The 20,168-nt window shown below is 41.8% G+C and overlaps 1 protein-coding gene across 4 annotated transcripts; it reads right to left on the bottom strand.

Annotated features, from left to right (window-relative positions):
• Window positions 1–7,464: 7,464 nt before the first annotated feature.
• On the bottom strand, window positions 7,465–18,983 carry LOC131696568 (cyclic AMP-dependent transcription factor ATF-1-like). Of its 4 annotated transcripts, none has more exons than XM_059020303.1 (8): window positions 18,838–18,983; window positions 13,305–13,412; window positions 12,449–12,568; window positions 11,475–11,575; window positions 10,890–11,020; window positions 10,375–10,560; window positions 9,711–9,873; window positions 7,465–9,275 (listed from the first exon to the last, which is right to left on the bottom strand). In XM_059020303.1, the coding sequence occupies exons 2-8, from the start codon at window positions 13,404–13,406 to the stop codon at window positions 9,131–9,133; spliced, it is 948 nt and encodes a 315-aa protein (XP_058876286.1). In that variant the 5' UTR covers window positions 13,407–13,412; window positions 18,838–18,983; the 3' UTR covers window positions 7,465–9,130. The 4 variants fall into 4 exon arrangements, with proteins under 4 accessions (XP_058876286.1, XP_058876288.1, XP_058876289.1 ...); XM_059020305.1 differs by having other exon boundaries at window positions 9,711–9,870; XM_059020306.1 differs by having other exon boundaries at window positions 12,464–12,568.
• Between the last annotated feature and the right edge of the window lie 1,185 nt (window positions 18,984–20,168).

Genomic DNA, 20,168 nt, shown 5'->3' with positions numbered 1-20,168 from the left:
TCTCCACAAGTTTTTTTTTTTTTTTCTTCTTCCTAGAAATAATAATAAAAATAACTCTAGGGATAAAAAGAAAGAAAAACGAGTGAAAAATGAAATGATATCCACCCGGATTAATCTGCATAATACTGAAGGAGAAAGGGAGCGTTCACTTTATATACTGTGTCACATAGATAGATAGATAGATAGATAGATAGATAAACACGATCGGAATGACAGAATGTTCCTTTTTTTATTTGTTGCAATGCCAAATATATTCTAGAATCATCAAGTAATAAAACAGTTACTTTAAACGGACGCGATGCCTTTATTAATTTCTTGTGCTTGTAACCTGCATTTAGCAGTAATGTTGCCAAACCCGCTTATTGTGTTTCAACAGGTGAAGTGGGGCTGCAAGGGAGGACCTAAATGCACCAAGTCAGACAGAACAAATAAGGATTACTGTAAGACTCCTCACTTACAGCTAGGATACGATGTGTAGCAACAAAGCAAACGCAGAGGCGTGTACAGAAGGGGCTGTGCTGTGAACTGCGCAAACTGCATTCAGTTCTGAAGAGTTTTGAAAAGAGGGGATTATAAATAATGTAATATATCATTTGTTTATTTTTTGCATGCATGCATTTTTTTTTTTTTTAGTAAATACAAAAAAACTGATTTAAATTTCTTTTTTTAAAATAAATAAATAAATAAATAAATAAAAACAAAACGATTGAAGTAAATAAAATCAGAAGGAACTGGCATTCCCGATTGATACCGTGTGTCACGACGTTTAGTTTTACATGTGTTTTATTTAATATATATATATTTAAAAAATGAATTAAAACAACCTCGCTCCACCCCAAAGCAACAATAGAAAAAGGGCTACAGACAGACGGACAATCAGACAGACAGGCAGAGAGACAGACAGGCAGACAGACAAGCAGACAGGCAGACAGACAAACAGACAGGCAGGCAGACAGACAGACAGACTGGCAGACAAGCAGACAGGCAGACAGACAAACAGACAGGCAGGCAGACAGACAGACAGACTGGCAGACAAGCAGACAGGCAGGCAGACAAACAGACAAGGCAGGCAGGCAGAGAGACAGACAGGCAGATAGACAGGCAGACAGATAGACAGACAAGGCAGGCAGGCAGACAGACAGATAGGCAGAAAGACAGACAAGACAGGCAGACAGGCAGGCAGGCAGACAGACAGACAGGCAGGCAGACAGACAAACAGACAGATAGACAAGACAGGCAGGCAGACAGACAGGCAGACAATGTGCATTAAGCTCAATCTATGACCAAAGTGTTGGGTTATGGGTAACGTATCTGGTTTGCTCGGATGGGAAGTGTGGTGACTGAAGGGTGCTCTCCACCTCTGCTACTGGAGCACCTACAGCACTGTGCAAATGCATCACAGCACCCCACTGCTTCTAGTGTGCAAATGCATCACAGCACCCCACTGCTTCTGTTTCCATTTGTTTTTTGCATATGAAATCAACCCCCTGAAACTGAAGCGCTTGGAAAATTAACAAAATAGGCAAATTAGTGCTTGTCCAATTTAATTGGCTTTAATAGGCCACCTGTGCAATTCATTTAAACCAGCAAGAGAAAAGGAACACAGAGCCACACGTGGTGAAACGCCGGAGACTGTTTAGAAGTTGTTTAAGATGCCTGATTAAAGCACAAAGCGGTCTGACATTTTCACACACGAGTGCCTGTTGTTTCTGTATCACTGATTACTGAGAGGAAATTGAAGTGCTCACCTGCAGATAGGTATATAAAGGATGTGAATGACGCGAGGTGTTCTAATACATTTGCAGACGACTGTGTGCATGTTTGATGATGTCAGAACCCGCGTTCTGACATCATCAAACATGCAGAGTAAATGAGGGCTTTTTTGAGGGTTTGGTTGCATTTTTTAGAAGCCGTTCTTGGGTTTGGCTGTCGAATGTTAAACCTGCACCAGACTGCAAACGCACAAACCTAGATGTCAAGGAGGGGATCCAGGGACGAAAAAAAAGAGACTGCCTGTTACGAGTTACATGTGTGTGTGTGTGTGTGTGTGTGCGTGTGCGTGTGTGTGTGTGTAAAATGTTATTTTTCTTCAATTAAACAAGAAAAGACTTGCTGGTGGAGAAAAGGCATGGCGATACGCGTTGCCTGGTCATTTGGGACGTTCAGTAAGAGATCTGCAGGTTCTTTTCTAGCATCCTTTAATAGTTTGGGGGAAAAATATAGAGACATCACTGCTGGATGTTGTGATACCAGGAGGGGGTGCTGTTGAGAATTGGGGGATTGGGGTAGTTTAGATGAAGGCAGCTGAGTGGGGTACGAAGTGAAATGTTTGACTTCTGTAAGAAGTGTAATTTTGGAGATGCAAATGATTTTGTTTTATAGGCCTTTACCCAAACGAAAGCTGCTTGCTTTGAAATTGGAGTTTTATAGCAAAAGGCAGGAACAGCCTTACGTACCCCAATGAAATGATCACGCAATGATTTATATTTTTTCATGCCTTTTCTCCATTTGTGGGAAAGAAAGAAAGAAAGAAAGAAAGAAAGAAAGAAAGAAAGAAAGAAAGAAATATAAGCTAACTAAAAATCAAAAGTCTTCCTGTGGCAGCCATTAACAAAAGATTTAAAAGAAAGAAAAAAACCTGTAAGATTATAGTCTGCTAGCTGCAGCAGCAGCAGCATCTGATGTGTTTATTGTTTACTGCTGAGCTCTGGGTAGTAAAAAAACAAAACAAAAAGTAAAGAAGCGAGTATGGGCTCGCGTGACCGAGAATTATTCCCAAAGGCAGGCCTGTATGTGGACTGCACAGTGCACTGGTCAGCATTGCTCTATTCTGGACTATGCAAGGAATCACACTCCGCATTGGGACACTGTAGGACTAAGCTGTAGCAGACTCCAGATTTGGTCACTTCTTGTCACATGTTCACTTACTTTATACAGAATGTGGACAGGCTTTAGGAAAAGCTGAGCCCTGTTTTATTATTATTATTATTATTATTATTATTATTATTATTATTATTATTATTATTATTATTATTCATTTATTTCTTTATCTTCCATTTTTTTCTGTTTGTTTTTTTCTCTCTCCTGCCACACACAGATGTAACCTGTATATGAAAACGTTAGCGAACCTAACAAGTAGTTTATTAGTAAAAAAAAATAAATAAATAAAAATACAAAAAATATGCATGGTGGCTGATGATGATGATCTAACTCAAAACTAATGGTTAAAAATGCATTACTAATATAAGCCAAAAGAGAATAAACTTTAACCCTTTTTACTGTATCAGGTAAGGCATGAGTAGTTGTGTGGTTTCTTTTACAGTTTCACAAGATGGTCAGACTCTTTCAGCATATATATATCACTCAATAAATAATTGTGGCAGCTAATATCCTTGCTGTTTCCCCCTGTTGCTGCTAAAGCTGAGGGGCCACGATGCCACTTTGAGGCTCAGAACCTGGTTTCAGGAGGCTGCAGGTTTCAGGCTGCTGCGCGGAGCACCAGGGGAGACGTGGGGTTTGATACAGCAAACCTCAAACTAGGTCTCATGGAACCAGGTTTCAATAGGACTTAATTAAAGACTGGACTTTGAAAATCCCTGTGTTTATATATAGAAATCCAGCTCTTCTGCTTCAGACAGCGCTTGCTCCGAGATGCTCCCACACTGCTGTGGGTTATTACCTCAGCCAGTCCTGCTTTCCATTCAAGCCAGGCTGGGATCTCCTCACAACCCGACCCCCTCAAAGAACCAGCAAGAACACGAAAAAGCGCAGTCATTGATCTCTCAGCGCTGTGCCTTCACAGCTCTCTAGAATGAATGACCTGCCCAAGGTCAATCGCACAGCGCTGTAGCGGAGAACTGCACCCCAGCCTGCCAGCCTCTCAGCTCCCAGCCCCTGGACTCGCTCCCCTGCCTGCCTGTCTGTGTGCTTGTATCAAACAGGGAGAGAGAGAGAGAGAGAGAGAGAGAGAGAGAGAGAGAGAGAGAGAGAGAGAGAGAGAGAGAGAGAGAGAGAGAGAGAGAGAGAGAGAGAGAGAGAGAGAGAGAGAGAGAGAGAGAGAGAGAGAGAGAGAGAGAGAGAGAGAGAGAGAGAGAGAGAGAGAGAGAGAGAGAGAGAGAGAGAGAGAGAGAGAGAGAGAGAGAGAGAGAGAGAGTTGCATTGTGCTGTGCTCTGGTAGGAATGGCAGTGGCATTTTCTCTGCTGTTGTGTGTGTGTGTTTATGAATCACAAAGGAGGTAATGCTGCAGAGAAGCTGTTACAGATGGTACACACACACACACACACCGGCACAGGCACTAATACATGCCAATCGGCTTGTTCTGTTTTTACCTGAGCGATTAGCTCTCTTTCTCTCTCCCCTTTCTCTTTCTCTCCCTCTCTCCCCGTCTTAGCTGTCACACGCACACACAGCACACGCAAACGCAAACCCTATCAGCAACTGTGTGTCTTATTTTCCCAGAGCTGTCACCGATCCCTCTCCAGCCTCTCACACACACACACACACACGCACACGCACACACACACACACACACACTTGTTTCTTCTTCTTCCTGTGTGCCGGAGATGTCAGCTGTACTGAATAGAGGGGGGCCCTGCAGTGCAGCTACATTGCTGCAGCACTAGAGACTGAGTCAGCACAGCCCATGGGTGAATACATCAATGAGGGGATGGGGAAAGAGATCCAAGACGCCTACTATAGTGTGTGTGTGTGTGTGTGTGTGTGTGTGTGTGTGTGTGTGTGTGTGTGTGCATCTCTGTATATAATAGTGAATTTTCAGTTTATCACTTCTTGCTTGTCTTCCTGGTTGAGTATGTCTAGTGATTGATGACTATCCAGATTGGATCCTGATTCTCCTTGGATAGAGAGCAGTTTCTGAATTCATTCATCTCTCTCTCTCTCTCTCTCTCTCTCTCTCTCTCTCTCTCTCTCTCTCTATATATATATATATATATGTGTGTATGTAAGAGAGGAATTATATATATATATATATATATATATATATATATATATATATATATATATATATATATATATCTGTAAAGGTGCTCCAAAAAATATTGTAAAAACTCTCAGAAGCAGAAAGAGGAACCGGGGAGGAACATTTCATTTGTTTGATGTATTCTGTTGTGTTTTTTTTTAATCCGTTCTGCCGTCCGCGTCTTGCTTGCTTGTGCTGGGAGGAGTCCGGGTAGTGACACCGCCCTGTGCATTGGATTTGTACGTCTGTGAACATGAATTATTTATTCCGTTTCCTAGGATGGATCTCTGTGAGTTAAAGCTACAGCGTGATTCAGAACGCTTCTGAATGTCATTGTGAATGTATATATTGCTGGCTCTGTAGATCACAGTAGCTATGACAAAGTGTTGCATCACCCTATAGAATTAACAAACTGTGCTTCCGTCGAAGGAAACCTGCTGAATAATGTGACGTTAGCATTTTGAATTACATACCGCTTTGTAGTTTTCCATATACTTAACGAAAAACTGACCAAACTGATGAGTGGCATTTCCAAATCTAACATGAAATACTGTGCTGCTAGTCTGGCTTCCGGTTGACTTTTGCAATATAATTTTGCAGTGATTACATGATGTTAAATACAAGATGTAAATGATGTTCATATAGTTTTTATATTAATAATTTAATATTAAATTTTTATATTAAATTATTAATCCTAAAATTCTAGGTGATGCCACGTGTGTCCACAGCTGTAGTTAAATGTGTTCATCATATGAGATTGAATTATCAAGATACAGTACATGGAAAATATGTAAGCGTCAGACAGACAGACAGACAGACAGACAGACAGGTGGACCAGGGCACAGACAGGCAGACAGACAGGCAGACAGGTGGACTAGGGCACAGACAGACAGACAGACAGACAAGTGGACCAGAGCACAGACAGACAGACAGACAGAAAGGTGGACCAGGGCATAGATAGACAGACAGACAGACAGACAGAAAGGTGGACCAGGGCACAGACAGACAGACAGATGGACCAGAGCACAGACAGACAGACAGACAGGCAGGCAGGCAGACAGACAGACACCCCCATGTATCCCCAGAATTGAACAATCTCAATGGCGGTATTAAATAATGATAATATCAAGTTTCAGCACAGTTGGAAAAGCAGTTTTTCCATATTGAAAAAAAGGGATAGAGCAGGGCTGGAAGGGAAAAAATATTTTCGGGACTAGTTCCGAGTTGTGAATGCAACGAGGAGCACTTAACCGCGCATTCACACACACCGAATCAGAGCTCTGATCGCTCTCTCTCATTTTAATAAACCCCTGAAGGTACACAAGGAACTGAGCGGCCGTTCAAACTGTGCCTGCTTAAAAAAACACATTCGAGAGAGCGACTCGAGCATCACGAGGAGGAAGCAGACCATCCGGACGACCGGATCCAACCCGTCAGTACATTTGAAACCCTCGTTGCAAAAATGAAGAAGGTTAGCATGTTTTCTTTTTCTTTATGGGACACATACTGCGTGTCTCTTGCACCTTAAAGCGTTCAACTTCATAAAGTCAAAATAAACATTCTAAATGCAAGCCCCACCCTAGATTCAGCCTGTGCCTTTCCATTCAAACGCCCCGAGTTAATGACAATTCCTTCTTAAATTTCCAACCCCAGCGTCAGTGGCTGTGCTACTAACCCAGGTGTCGGAAAAATCAATGCTTCCTAGATTTAAAAAAGTGGCGCAGCTTTGCGGAAATGATGAGGAATAACCGTGAATCCATTCCAGGAAAGAGAGGATCTGCAGCAAGCGGCAGGCAGGTTAGTGCTGATGCAGCAGAGGGGAGGAGGGGCTGGGCTCGCTCAATACAGCACCAGGCTCCCCCGTGTGGACATGTGGGGGAACTGCACCAGGCCCTGCTTGTGGTGACGATTTCTTTCTTTAAATAAATTAATGGACCACATTAAGTTGCAACTCTGAACCAGAACAGCTAGCTAGTTGTACAGAAGGGAGGGATGTAAAACCTGACACATACAATAACAGCAGCCCAAAATAAAAGTCCTTCTATTTTATAAACTGTTCTAGTATTATCCTTCCAACACTGGAAGGAGGTAGAGAATATGCATCAGAGTTTATAGCAGCGTGGCAGTAATACAGGCTAATACACCCTGGGTATCTTCTCAATGCACACTGAATGCCTATTTTGTCAAATACATTGGGACACTGGGCAGCAAAGTGGTTAAAATAAAATCTGGAAAACAAAAGGACCAAAACTAAACCATAAGGGTCTCATGAGATCGCTGTTACGCTGATTAGATACAGGAAGACCCAGCTTGATAAATGTTGCATGCCAACAGTGGAACTGTGTTCCCCCAGGTCTCCAGACCGTAGCTTAGGGATTTGTAAGTTAAGAGAAGTAAAACCATTTTTTTTGTCCCAGTCTTAATTCGTTTAGAGGTTTCGCTGTACCATTCCATGAGAACCAAATATTATACCAAGAGTCAAAGACACAGGGAACAGAGACTATTTTTATATATATATTTACATTGGACAACAAAACTTTTGAAAAAAAAAAAAAAAAAAAGTAATGCACGCATCATAGGAAATAAAGCATTACGTTTCTTTAGCAGATACAGTGAGCTTGAGAATCTAAAATATTGTTCTACAGTAATATATATATTCTTAAGAAAAATACACACACTGACCTATCACAGAATGAACACGTTCTGCGTTGTAAATTATTAATAAAAACCAAAGCACGTGGTCTTTGTTTTTTTCTTTTTTCCTTGCCCTCCACAAAAATAACTGTACATTATCTGATTTCAAAAGCTCTTGCAAGGTCAGTAGCGAGACGACACATCTAGGAGGATAACGCGATTTTTAAAATGATTTTATTTCTTTAACATATAAAAAGCTCTTGTCAAGCAGACTGAAAGCTGCATTTGCAGAAATCTAGAAACGGTTCCGTGTTAAAACAGACTCACAAAAACACAAAGGGGTCTTATTAAAATCGACCAGAAACAGCTGTGTATCTTACTGCCACAGTTTAAATGTTACTTTTAAAGACATAAATTCACTAGCGAGCCCTCACACAGGGGGTTAGATGGCATCTACAAAGAACTTCTTTTAACGGTTTCCACGAGGGCGGTATTGGACCCCTTACAGTTCTGATCAGCTGAATACAACCCAAGACCTGCAGACATAATTTAACAGCTTGCTTTAACTTTGCCTGGGTAGGTATGATCCAATACACCGTTTAGCAAGGGGGGGATCCAATTAAAACATCATAGTTGCATTTGCACTGAAGAAACAGGGTATTTAAAAACAATGACAAAAGTTAACGAGAAGTCATTATCTCACATAATTACCAACACGGAACTGTCTGATTTTATTACTAGTTTACTATTCAGCTCTACCTTGTGTCTGATGATAGAGTGTTATGTTCTCAGTTCTAAGTTCTTCTGAATAACCCTGCGTCTGTCATTAACAAGTCAGATCCATCCAAATAAATCCCTCTAGACTTGCTGTTTATTACAGATTCATCTCCCAAATCTACAGGAAAAACCAAACAAACAAGGATATAAGATCCCAACCTGTTGTCCCGGAGATGCGGAAGCGGTTTCTCGTTGAAATAGTTACTGTAAAGAATTTCAATGCATCAGTTTTGAAGGATTGGGGGTGTCTCTACTGTACCAATTCAGCAAAATCAAGGACCACAGCCAACAAAATAAAATTGCTTACCCATACATTTTACACGGATCACAAGGCATAGTTACATAAATAGAATACTGTAGTTCATGATATAAAAAAAAGATGAGGGAGTTGCTATTGCGAAGAAAAAAAAAAAAAAAAAAAAACACGACTGCCGCTGTGACAGTGTGTCAGGTTAATTCAGGATCCGCTGTCTTTGTCCTTAATATTAGCCTTTTTTTCTATTTTATTTTTTTCCTACAATAAAAAGATGCAAGTACTGTATAACAATCCTACTAAAATTGTTCTTTTTTTAAAAGGTATAAACACATGGAAGTTTTTTGTTTTTCTTTACTGTATCCCTGTGAGCAGTTAAATTTTATGTAAAAAAAAACCAAAAAAGGATTAATAATGTTCCCACCCCCCACCCACAAGTCTTTGCATTTTATCAGCGCTCCTGTCGCGTCGATGCTTTGTTTTTCTTTTACCCCGTTTTGACACAATAAAGATCTTTTAAAGTCTTCAGTTCCTCGATGAGCGTCTTGTTCTGGTTTTCCAGGACGGCCACGCGGTTCTCCAGGCATTTCACGTATTCCTTCTTCTTCCTACGGCATTCCCGCGCCGCTTCTCTGTGGGACAAAAGAAACACGCGTTGTGAGTGGAACAGCTCCTAGTTTCTGGTGGGGAGGTGCTTTTCAATCTGAAGCAGAGGGAACACACAGACACTTTTTCAGGAGCACTGGCTTGAAATCTGGTTCCTGGAGACCACCGGGAGACCTAGTTTGAGGCTTTGCTGTATCAAACCCCAAGTCTCCCCTGGTGTGCCGTGCAGTGGTCTGAAATCTAGACCCCTGAAACCAAGTTCAAAGCCACAAAGTGTCTTAAGGAGGTTTTGCACCACTTTAAGTTTCCTATCTATGAATCTATTATATTGCATATATGTTTTTTTCATTTTGTTTTTTTAAAGTTACAGCAGGGTAATTCTCAAACTCCACAGGGTTTTAAAATTTCTAAAAAGTTCACGACCGAAGAGAGGATTCAAAGCCCTCGTTTCTGTGCCCTACCTGTTTTTCATTAGTCTGATTTCCCTTTTCATCTGTGGGTCGTCCGACTTGGTGGAGTGAGACGAGAGAGTGACCGGCGACGACATCACCACAGTCTGTGGCAAGGACGTGGTGGTGGTGGGGGTCGTTCGAATCTGGTACGTCTGCATGTCCCCTCCGGCTGCTGGGACGAGACACGGAATTCTATATCAAAAACAAACCTTATGCCTCTCTCCAGGCGAGAAGCAGCTTTAACAAACTGGCCCTGATTATTATTATTTTATTATTCTTTTCCACAGCATTTGTTTTCAGTGCAAATCGTTTTTTTTAATTCTACATTTAAAATCGTCTTAATTTAATACACTTACGTTTGTGTTAAATTTACATGCAAGACTTAGGTTAAATCTGGTCGTGCGAATTGTCAGTTTCCTCCTCGGGATGCTTGAGTCGCTCTCAAATGCATTTTAAGAAGAACCTGTTTGAACAAGCGCTCAATTCCTTGTCTACCTTATGGGGTTAACTCTGAGTGAATCGGGCCACCTGGACACTATGTTCATGCTAGCTTGCAGTGTATACCGGGTGGGCAGAACGACTACTAATGCAATGCTGCTGTGGACACAAACAAGCAGAATGAGAGGACCGCGATGCGTAATAAAGGCAGCCCTGTGTAGCGTGCTTCACTTACACTGCACAACAACTTGATTGCTGGGCACCAGTATCTGCTGTCCGTCTGACGTCTGTGCGTACTGTAGAATGGTGGTCCCTTGATGTGCTGTGGCTCCAGAATTGGTCATCGTTAGTGTCTGTAGACCCTGTATCCCATCTGTCCCAGGGCTGGCCAGCTGGATCGCTCCATTAGGGCCAATCGCAACTAAAAATCAAAGCATATATTGATCCACGTTATCCGTTGGCCGGATCTCAAAACTGCCCGGAGGTCATTGGTTCTCAGGAGTTTTAACCCTGTAATGCCCAAGCATTTTTTAAATGAGAAAAGCTACTGTATTTATCTAACTAGATTCAGTTTCTTTTATTCAGTTTATTTACCCCCTACCTGGCAACACAATGTACTGCATCTGGCTTGTGAGGCTGGATTTGAAGACTAATAATAATAACAGAGGTTTGGTGAAGCACTGTATGAGATGTGATACAGGGTTAAAGTACATAAGCGCCGTCGGGCCGGGCCCCGCCCCGCACACTCACAGTACTGGCCGGTGCTGGTCTGGTAGATGGGTGTTGGTACCGTCATTGTCGTCATGCCCGTAGAGGAAGCGTTCTCCTCTTCATCATTGCGCGCTGCCATCTCCTCCGACGACAGGTCGTTTAAAATCTTCCTGCAAAAGAGACGGAAAACTGAGCCTCCATTTCTACAACCCCGGTCTGTCAGAGCCGGGTGGAGTAAATCTGCATGCCCTGTGCATCAGGTTCACAATCAAACCTTCTATAAAGAGACCACTTGGAGTCAGTATAGGCAGATTTGACTTTGGTGAGTTCGCCAACAGAAGCACTCTAGGCAAGTGATGTGCGATGTACGGCTGTGGTCTAGTTTAGAGTATATGAACATAACTTAGATATTTTATTTAACATTGTGTAATCAAACAAACTACAAAATGATATCGCAAAAAGTCTACCGGAAGCCATAATAGCAGTACAGTATTTCATGTTAAATTTCAAAAAGTCAAATTTTTCAGTTTTTGTGTATACGGAAAACTACAAAGCGGTATGTAATCCAATATTTTGTACGTTTATAAAAAGGGGATTCACTGAATGAAGATGTGGAGACTGTACCTGTATGATGGTCTCCTGGCTAGGATGTCTCTTGATTTCTGTGATGAACCCACACTATCTGAGGAATCCTGTGAATCTTCACTGTCAGACAGCGACGATACCTGCCAGGTGTACAGAACAGTGGAAACGTTAAGTCTTAAGCTGTGTGAACACGAAGCCACTTTTTCAAGAACAGCGGCTTCAGCGGTTCCAGGAGACCACCGGGAGACCTAGTTTGAGGCTCGCTGGTGTGCCATGCAACGGCCTGAAACCAAGTTCCAAGCCACAGAGTAGCTTTGTGTTCCCTTAGCTTTACACAACAACAGGCCATCAGACAACAGGACACAGCAACATACCAAAAGGAAAACTGAATATTTTAAATGACAAACATTTTGACGAGATTAAGTCAATGGCTTCAGAACTGTCACTGAATTTATTTCGCTTATTTTAGTCCCTCTTTAGCTAGCATGGTTGAGTGTTTTGTGGTTATGGTGGTTGAAATTCAGTTTCTAGCTCGAGTGGACCTCAGGGGCGTGGCCAGGTTCTTGGCAGGGTGATCGGATCACGTAGAAAACTTCTCAGGTCATGTTTTTAGTCTTTTTTGTGAATGGAGATTTAGGCCTAGGGCAAGCATTTACAGGAAAGCCATTACAGGCTATACACTAAACAGGCAACTCACAAAACTAAATACAAATAAATAAATGCTGAATCACAGACCTCTGTTTGAACCGACATAAATCCCTTAAGAGAAACGGATTAACAACATGCTGCTAACTTAACTACTGGAATAAAACATGCTTGCTTTACCATGAGAATCACAAGAACGGACCTTTGGAAGAAAGCACACCGCTTGTGATACAGCAGTTTCTTGGTGTTCAGTTTTGGAGCGGAGCTACCGCTGTTATCAACTGAACTTCTTGCGTGGTCTCGAACTGGAAACAGATTTCGCTGCGATCGCTCACAGCTGCACTCTGGTTTTCTTGAGACACACCTACCTGCACAGTCTGTACCTGAGGGGACTGGATGACCGACTGGGCTGTCTGGATGACACTCTGAACCTGAAGCTGTCCACTCGGCAGCTGAACCACCGTTATTGGAGAACCTCCCAAAGACATCTGATAAGAATCACAAAATAAAATGAGGACAGGGAATTGCTCATTTAAAATTGCAGTTACTGAAGAACAAATCAGTCGAGGGACACTGCTTCCAAATAACTGGGTTAAGGTTTACACTGGCCCTGCAATTTGTTTCTAACTTCTGAGAACACCCTCTTTGTACTGTGGCTTGAACATGGCTTTACTCCCCCCTTTACAAAAGTGGCAGTCGAGAGGAGACTATGTACAAAAGTTCAGAGTATGGGAAGAGTGAAATTGCTTTGGGAGAAATGTCCAAGCTGAATAAGGATGTGGTTGATAACATCAAAACAAATTGGGACCATGTTCAAATAGTAAGAGACTCCGCTAATGAACACGTGGTTATTTTAGACAACACACACATGTTCTGAGCAATGAAATACATTTCAGCGTTGCTTAGCGAGACCAGACAGAACAGAAGAAATACAATTAACCCATTCATTACTTTGTCATTTTTTGGATCATTTTGAACTGCCATCATCACAACCTGTCACTTTAACTTTCTCTTTAACTATACCGTTACGATAACTTACTCGGATTTTGTTAACCACAAAAGTCAATGCAGCAAATTACATCAGCTTGTGTTTTGATTTTACTCAAAGAAATGAATTTGGTATTTAATATATAAACACATATATGTTTGGAGACAGATTTAAATACCTGTCATCCTACCCCCCCCCTCATTACAAAACTACTGAATATATAAAGGTCACCTTACCTGTTGGGCAATCTGTGAGATCTGGGATGCATGCAATGTGGTTGGAATGGTGATTGTCTGTGATTCAGTGCCATTGCTGTTGTTCTGCTGCACCTCCTCCATTATCAGCTACAAAGGAAGCACACACACACACACACACCTGTTTAACTGCACTGTGTATTCAGCTGCACAAAACAAAGCAAACATGCTGCATGGGCTTTTGATATCTTATCTTCAATGGAATAAAAGCCTGCTGGTGTCTCTATCCACACGGCCAGCGTGCAATTACCTCCTCCTGCACTGGGGTGATGATATCATGCTGTAGATAACCCTCTTTCAATTGCTTGAAGCGCTGATGCCCTGAAGAGGAACTGAAGCCACACTCCAGAACTATCTTGTGTGAGTTTTGAGAGTGAAGGAAGCAAAGCTAAAAGGGTGGACTAAAGCTGTGGTGAGGAACACGCCTTTATTTTAGTCAGGGTGTGAGAGGTAATGACATTTTCCATTCTGAAATGTTGGTCATTTTGAAAGATGATTTAAAAACTGTTTTTGGTTGCACACATACAGAGCAGCTGTGGCCAAAAGCATCACCTAGAATTTTAGGATTGAGACAATTAAAAAAAAAAACAATATGACAATTAATTTTTCTTTCAATAGAACAGCATAGAAAAGTAATTTTCAATTTCATTCAAATTACATTTTCTGCTATTATTTTGCAATAAGCGAACCCTCTGGGAAAAAAAAACACCACCACCAACTGTCTTTGTTTCATTTCCTGCTTACAACCTTCAGCGATGCAAACACGATAAAACATTTCCAGTTTTCCACTCACACTAATGTGCGCGTGAAAGCCATTGGTGAGGAATTATACAGCTGCACACAGACCTTGAAGGGACCAGGTGGGGTGGTGCATCAGCATGCACGCTGCTGCAGGAACAAGGTCAGGTTTCCCTTCAGATCTTGTATGGAAAACAGGCTGGCAGCAATAGTATTACTGCCCAAATATCAGAAGATTTTCATTCATCACTTCTAGGTTATAAATGTCTACACAGCACAAACCTAAACCTTGTTCTTTTGCAATGAAGTATTGCAGGTGCTGTGCACGACCCAGCGATATGGAAAGTATTTTTTGAAATGGGCAAGGGTAGACTGTGGGACAGGTGTCAGGAACAGACCCCTTAAACCATGACTTAAACCCTGATCAGAAAATTTACAGCCTTCACCCTTCACCACATCACACTCAACAGTAACTGCATGTGGCAGCCCCAAGAGAGTCAATATCAGCAGCCAGGGAAACACATGAAGCAGTCAGTCTGAATGTGAATGATAAGCAGGCAGCTCTCCCTCGCAGAATGAGTCGGTCTCTGCTTTGGCAGTTGTTGGTACCTTACATATGTGTCAGCACACGTTCCCCAGTGAAAATGTGATTTTTGCTTACTGAGATCACAGCCCTGCTTTTTATATCTCTCTCCCTCGGCTCCGTCTAGCTGGATGGCCCCAGCGCAGTAAACGCTTGAAGGAGCAGGCATTCATTCCCAAGCCTGTCTGCAAGCAGAGCAGGAAGGCATGGATGCGTGTAAGGAACAGACCAACACAGTGTAAGGTTTGAGGGCAGCCTGTCGGGACAAGAAATGATTAAACCGCAAAGAATGCCATCCTGAGCCACATAATCACGCTGTGGGTTAGCAGCGCAGACTGGTTTGTTATTGGGAGGAACCCTGGGGTCTGATTCTCGGCCAGGGCTGGTTGAGTCAGCCTGCAAAGCAAGCTTAAATTGACTAGTCTGTAGCAGGATGGGTGCCTGCAGGGTAGACAAAAGTTGTGCTTCACTTATGTAGCAAAGAAAACGTTTTCCCTTTCTTGCTGTTGGTTTAGGGTAGACAGCAGTCATTGGCAAGGAATTATATATGCATATAAAGGGACAAGGTGGGGTGGTGCCTCAGCATGCAAGCTGCTGCAAGAACAAGATCTTGTATGGAAAATAGGCTGGAAGCAATCGTAACACAACTGCCCTTTCAGTCATCATTTCTAGGTTATAAACATTTACACAGCATAGACCTAAACCTTGTGCTGTGGATGACCCAACGATATGGAAAGTATATAGATATATTTTTAAATGTTAGAATGTGGGAGGCTCTTTCAGTACTCAGAGAGCCTATTAAACCTGAACAGCCGATCTGTGACTGATATTTAAAGCAAATAGATCAGCAAGCATATAGATATATATTTTAATGTTAGAATGTGGGAGGCTCTTTCAGCGCTCAGAGAGCCTGTTAAACCTGAACAACTGATCTGTGATTGATATTTACAGCAAATAGATCAGCAAGCATGCGCGTTATCAAGCGTCATTTCTTGGTTTATTTTGGTCAGTCACAACATTGCATACAAAAACACATGACCTCAGACGTGTGCAGTGAGGGACACACACACAGGTATGCCACCGTGCACCGTGCTGTGCAGAGCATGTAGACTCAGGAAACAAACACAGCACAGTATCCAGACCAACCCAGCGCATCTACACCAGGGTGCCAACAATCACTGTCTACCTGCCAACCACGTGTCCCTTTGTTCTCCTTGCAGAGATCTGCACATTTAGGGGTGTCTTTTAAGAAGACAGATAGTACGTGCATAGCAGTGTACGCTCATAGATCTTTTAAAAAAGAAAGAATTATTACAGCAACAACACAGGGAAAGTGCTTTGATTTCAGGACCTTGAATGAGGAAGTAAACAAAACTGCGTGGTTTAAATGAGTGCTTAGGCCTGATTAATAAATGAATAACAGGGACTGGTTCAATGGTACTCCACGCTGGATCACTAAATGTTGTGTTTTTTGAAACACACATGCAGCAGTGGTTTCTGAATAAACATTTAGGATTGTAAATAAATGATCTATCACTAGCTGCAGCTGTAATCTGCCAAGTGCTCTTGAAAGCAAATTCAAAAGCAGCAATATTCACTTCCTAGCTTTCTTTAATGGATTTTTCCCCCTGTCCTGTTTACATTATTGTTCAGATTATAAACCCCCCCCCTCTCCTCTCCTCTCCTCTCCTCATTATCTTACCCCCTTCACTTCCTCTTAGTGTTGTGTAAACTGCAGGCACAAAATGGCTGCTGCATTCCACCCAGATGCGCATGCCCTTTCCTGGTGATCCAAACCGTGACAGCAGCCAGTCAAGAGGCGGGGGATATTAACCCCGGCATAGCCGCTAATAATCCAGGGCACTGACCCAGGTAACCGGTTTTTTTAATCTAGCGTATTGGGAGGGTTAACGCTGCATTTCCACTGTCATCATGACCCAGTTTGGGAAAGCGTTCCTATCTAGTACAGTTCTTTAGCAATGACTGTCCTGCAGATCACACAGATAAAAGCGTGCACACAGCACCAATAAGAACAGGTACCATTAGCATCGTTTAGCTGGTGTTGCCGGTCAAAGATCTTTTAAAACAGCAGGGAAGACTGGACAAAGTGGCATTGTGTTCCCTCAGCTTAGTCCTGGCAATGAGTAATGCACTAATAAAAACTAATAGTAAAAGAAAAGGTAAACTATAAGATATAATCACTCAATTTGCCTACTGCTGTCATTTCTATACATCTAAAAGCATTTGTGCTGTAGGTGTAAAATGAATTGGTACTATTGTAGGGTGGTGTTGTTTGGCTTATGCCAGCTGTCTGATACACAGTACTGTACTGTAAAGTGTTGGTGTGTTTTAGGGGCATGCAATTCATAACGTGTCTGTGTGACTGCTTAATCAAGCTGGGTGGAGTCACAGTCCCAGGAATATTTTCCAGACTGTCATCATCATGACTACTTATTGAAATTATTACATCTGCCAAAAATATTGAAATACAGTAAGACCCACCCCCGCCCCACGACTGTCATGGACAGGGGACGGCATAATTGCCACTAACAAATTTTATTTTCTGTTATTCTGCAGAAATGTATAATCTGCTATGCCAACACACACATATATATATATATATCCTTATAAAACATATTCTTACAATAGGTGTACATTTAAAAACGTACTCAATTATTTTTTCCCCCTGACATGACCATAGCCTCTTGCTATAATGTTGTATAACACTGTGTGGACAATAAACGTGTATCTGTATGAAACTCGCTTCAGTGTCTTCAGCTGGTTTAACAGGACTATGGCGATGCGGTTCACCTTCTTTGTGATCTTATCACACTGTTCCCTTGCCAAACAAATAACTGTGGGCATAACATTTCTTTTCAGACGCAGCATGTCAAACGAGAAAGCCAGTGGCTCTTTCTCTTCAATTACCGAGGAAGGAAACGCACAGGATATGAAAAAGCAAATACGAAACCGTACCAAGCAACCGACAGAATCGATATCTTCAGACAATGCTAAGAATAGAGGAAACTGGTGGCGAGGTTTATATCTCGCAAGGAAAGCAGAGCATGCGAGTCAGTAACGTTTTGATTTTAGTTTGCATCTACGTTGTAAACAAATACGCAAAACCAAAGTAAATACATTACAGTTTGCAATCTGACTATAACCTACACTACAATTAGCGCTAAAGAGCACCTGGTCTTTGCAATCAAGGCCCTGCATTCCCATTTCTCTACCGATGATAAACCACAGCTACATGATGTGTGCTATTTACTTGAATTGCTGATGTCAAAACATGGTACAATTTGAAGCTTTTTTATTATTATTATTTAATTGCAATAACTCAATTTCGATGAGGGTCAATTATCGAAACAAATGTACCGATTTGCAGTTACAAAGACTTCATCGGGTCACTGCGGGGCCCCATCTTCCAGGAAATATCCCTGAAAACGACTCATAAAACAAATGCGAGACCCAACGCAATACAACATGCCTTGCTTATTTCAATCTCGAAATCCTTATGTTAGCTCTTTCCTATTGAAGGCCCGTTTTAAACTCGTGTACTTAAGCCATCTGTTCCTCAAATTCTTCTCGGGGAAATAATTTCTGAGCAAACTGTGGCGTAAGGATTGTTATTTTAAAAAAACACGCCTGGTTTCTTTACACAGATATTCGACAGAATACATTTAAAAAAAACACGAACTCGTCAAAGTGGTGCAATAATGTGTAATGTCTACCTACATCAAGCAATCTACAACCAATTAAAAAAATAAAATACCACAAACACACACATATATATCTCTGATTAACGATTACACAATAGGCCTGCAAGACTAAATAATAAAAAATAATAACAACAACCTAAGCATGCAAGCGCTTTCCGGCGCGAAACTATACACACACTAAAAAAAAAAAAAGTAAACGCTTATTAAATGTTATCGGCCAGCCCTCTCATGCTTTAACGAATTTTCTTCCACTGGTCCCCGTTTCTTTGTGTTTATTCAGGGCTGTATAAACCCAAGTCACACTGCACGCAGTGACCGCGTCAACAGCACGTCAGCGACTCGGGCAGCCATTAAAACACCTTCCCCTCAAACAGCGACTGAGAGACGGGGAGGGAGAGAGAGAGACAGAGCCGCCATACGCGCCCCAACTCCGCCAACAACCAAACAACAGCGACCGCGGCGGGATATTTACCTCAGGTCCGGAGCAAGGCTCTCTCCTCCGCGGTTTGTTTGTTTGTTATATTCGACGGCTTTCTGTGTTTCGAAGGGGGGGGGGAATCCGTTGATCTAATTTTTTTTTAAAAAAATTCAAAAAAAAAAAAAAACGATTTTTTTTTTTTTTTTTTTTCAAAGGGAAACAAGCGGCGCCAAACACCGCCCACTTTCTAGAGCGCGTGACCTCGTTTTTTTCGGCTGGTAGAGCCCGCTGATTGGACGAAAGCTTTTTCAAAGCAGCCCCGATGTTGAGCCGTCGCTAGAGGGCGTCAGTTCTCGAAAACAACAACAGCAGCAACATCATTACAGCGCTGAAGGTTTTATGAGGTCTGATGGCGAAAAAACGCGTTTTAGTGATAATACAGTGAAAACAAATAATGGTCTGTTCACCTTTATGAGGCTAACTGCTAACAGACCGCCACTCCACTGGGGTTGGCACCTCTGGTTAAGAAAAAATAATAGCAAACCACGTCACTGTACTGGAAACATTAGATTTCAACATCGCTTTAAAGATTGCACTGTTGAAAATTAACTCTGCAAAGAAAGAGGTTCATGCAGGTCTGCGAAACAGGGACCCCTTGCAATATTGCGGACAGCATTTACAAGCTAAACAAACTGTAAAAGCCGAATATTAATATGCAAATGTGAGGTGGGCAATCGACCGGAGGATAAAGCCACTGTCATGCAAATCCGAGTTAGTGCCGAGCACAGACTGTCTCCTCCTTTGCAAATGTGCTGCTTAGGTTGTGTTAGCGTCATTGAAACATAAAACAAACCATTGTTTGTTTAATTATTATTATTATTATTATTATTTATTAGCAGACGCGACTTACAGCCGTAAACAAAGCATACATTTCAAGAATCACAGTATTAACACAATTAAGAGCAAGATAAAACACAATGACTTCATTTCTAGCAAGTACAAGTATATGACAAAATACGATTCAATAATCAGAGCAGATAACAGTGTCAGTGATAGTTACATCAGGATACGATTAAATGCAAAACACTACAGATTGAATAACACTAGTGGCAGATTACAGTACTCTGTAAAGTACAGGATTAAATGCAGTAGAATACCTGTGATTCTGATCATGTGTCTGTCGCATGTTTTAAAATGTTAATAGCTTTTCATTCTAATATGTATTTTTGTTCATTTCAACAACATGTTTTGATTGGATTACATTCTGACTGTAGGAGTGTCACTTCACTGTCTCCCACTCTCCGAGGGAGACAGCCAGACAACCCTAATCACTTTTAATCCCCTCCAGTTTTTGTGTGACCCATTCACACCTTGACCCCCGTACT

This window comes from Acipenser ruthenus, unplaced genomic scaffold (genome assembly GCF_902713425.1).
Source record: "Acipenser ruthenus unplaced genomic scaffold, fAciRut3.2 maternal haplotype, whole genome shotgun sequence".
Classification (NCBI taxonomy): domain Eukaryota; kingdom Metazoa; phylum Chordata; class Actinopteri; order Acipenseriformes; family Acipenseridae; genus Acipenser; species Acipenser ruthenus.
This window is presented reverse-complemented; position numbering and strand designations above follow the sequence as displayed.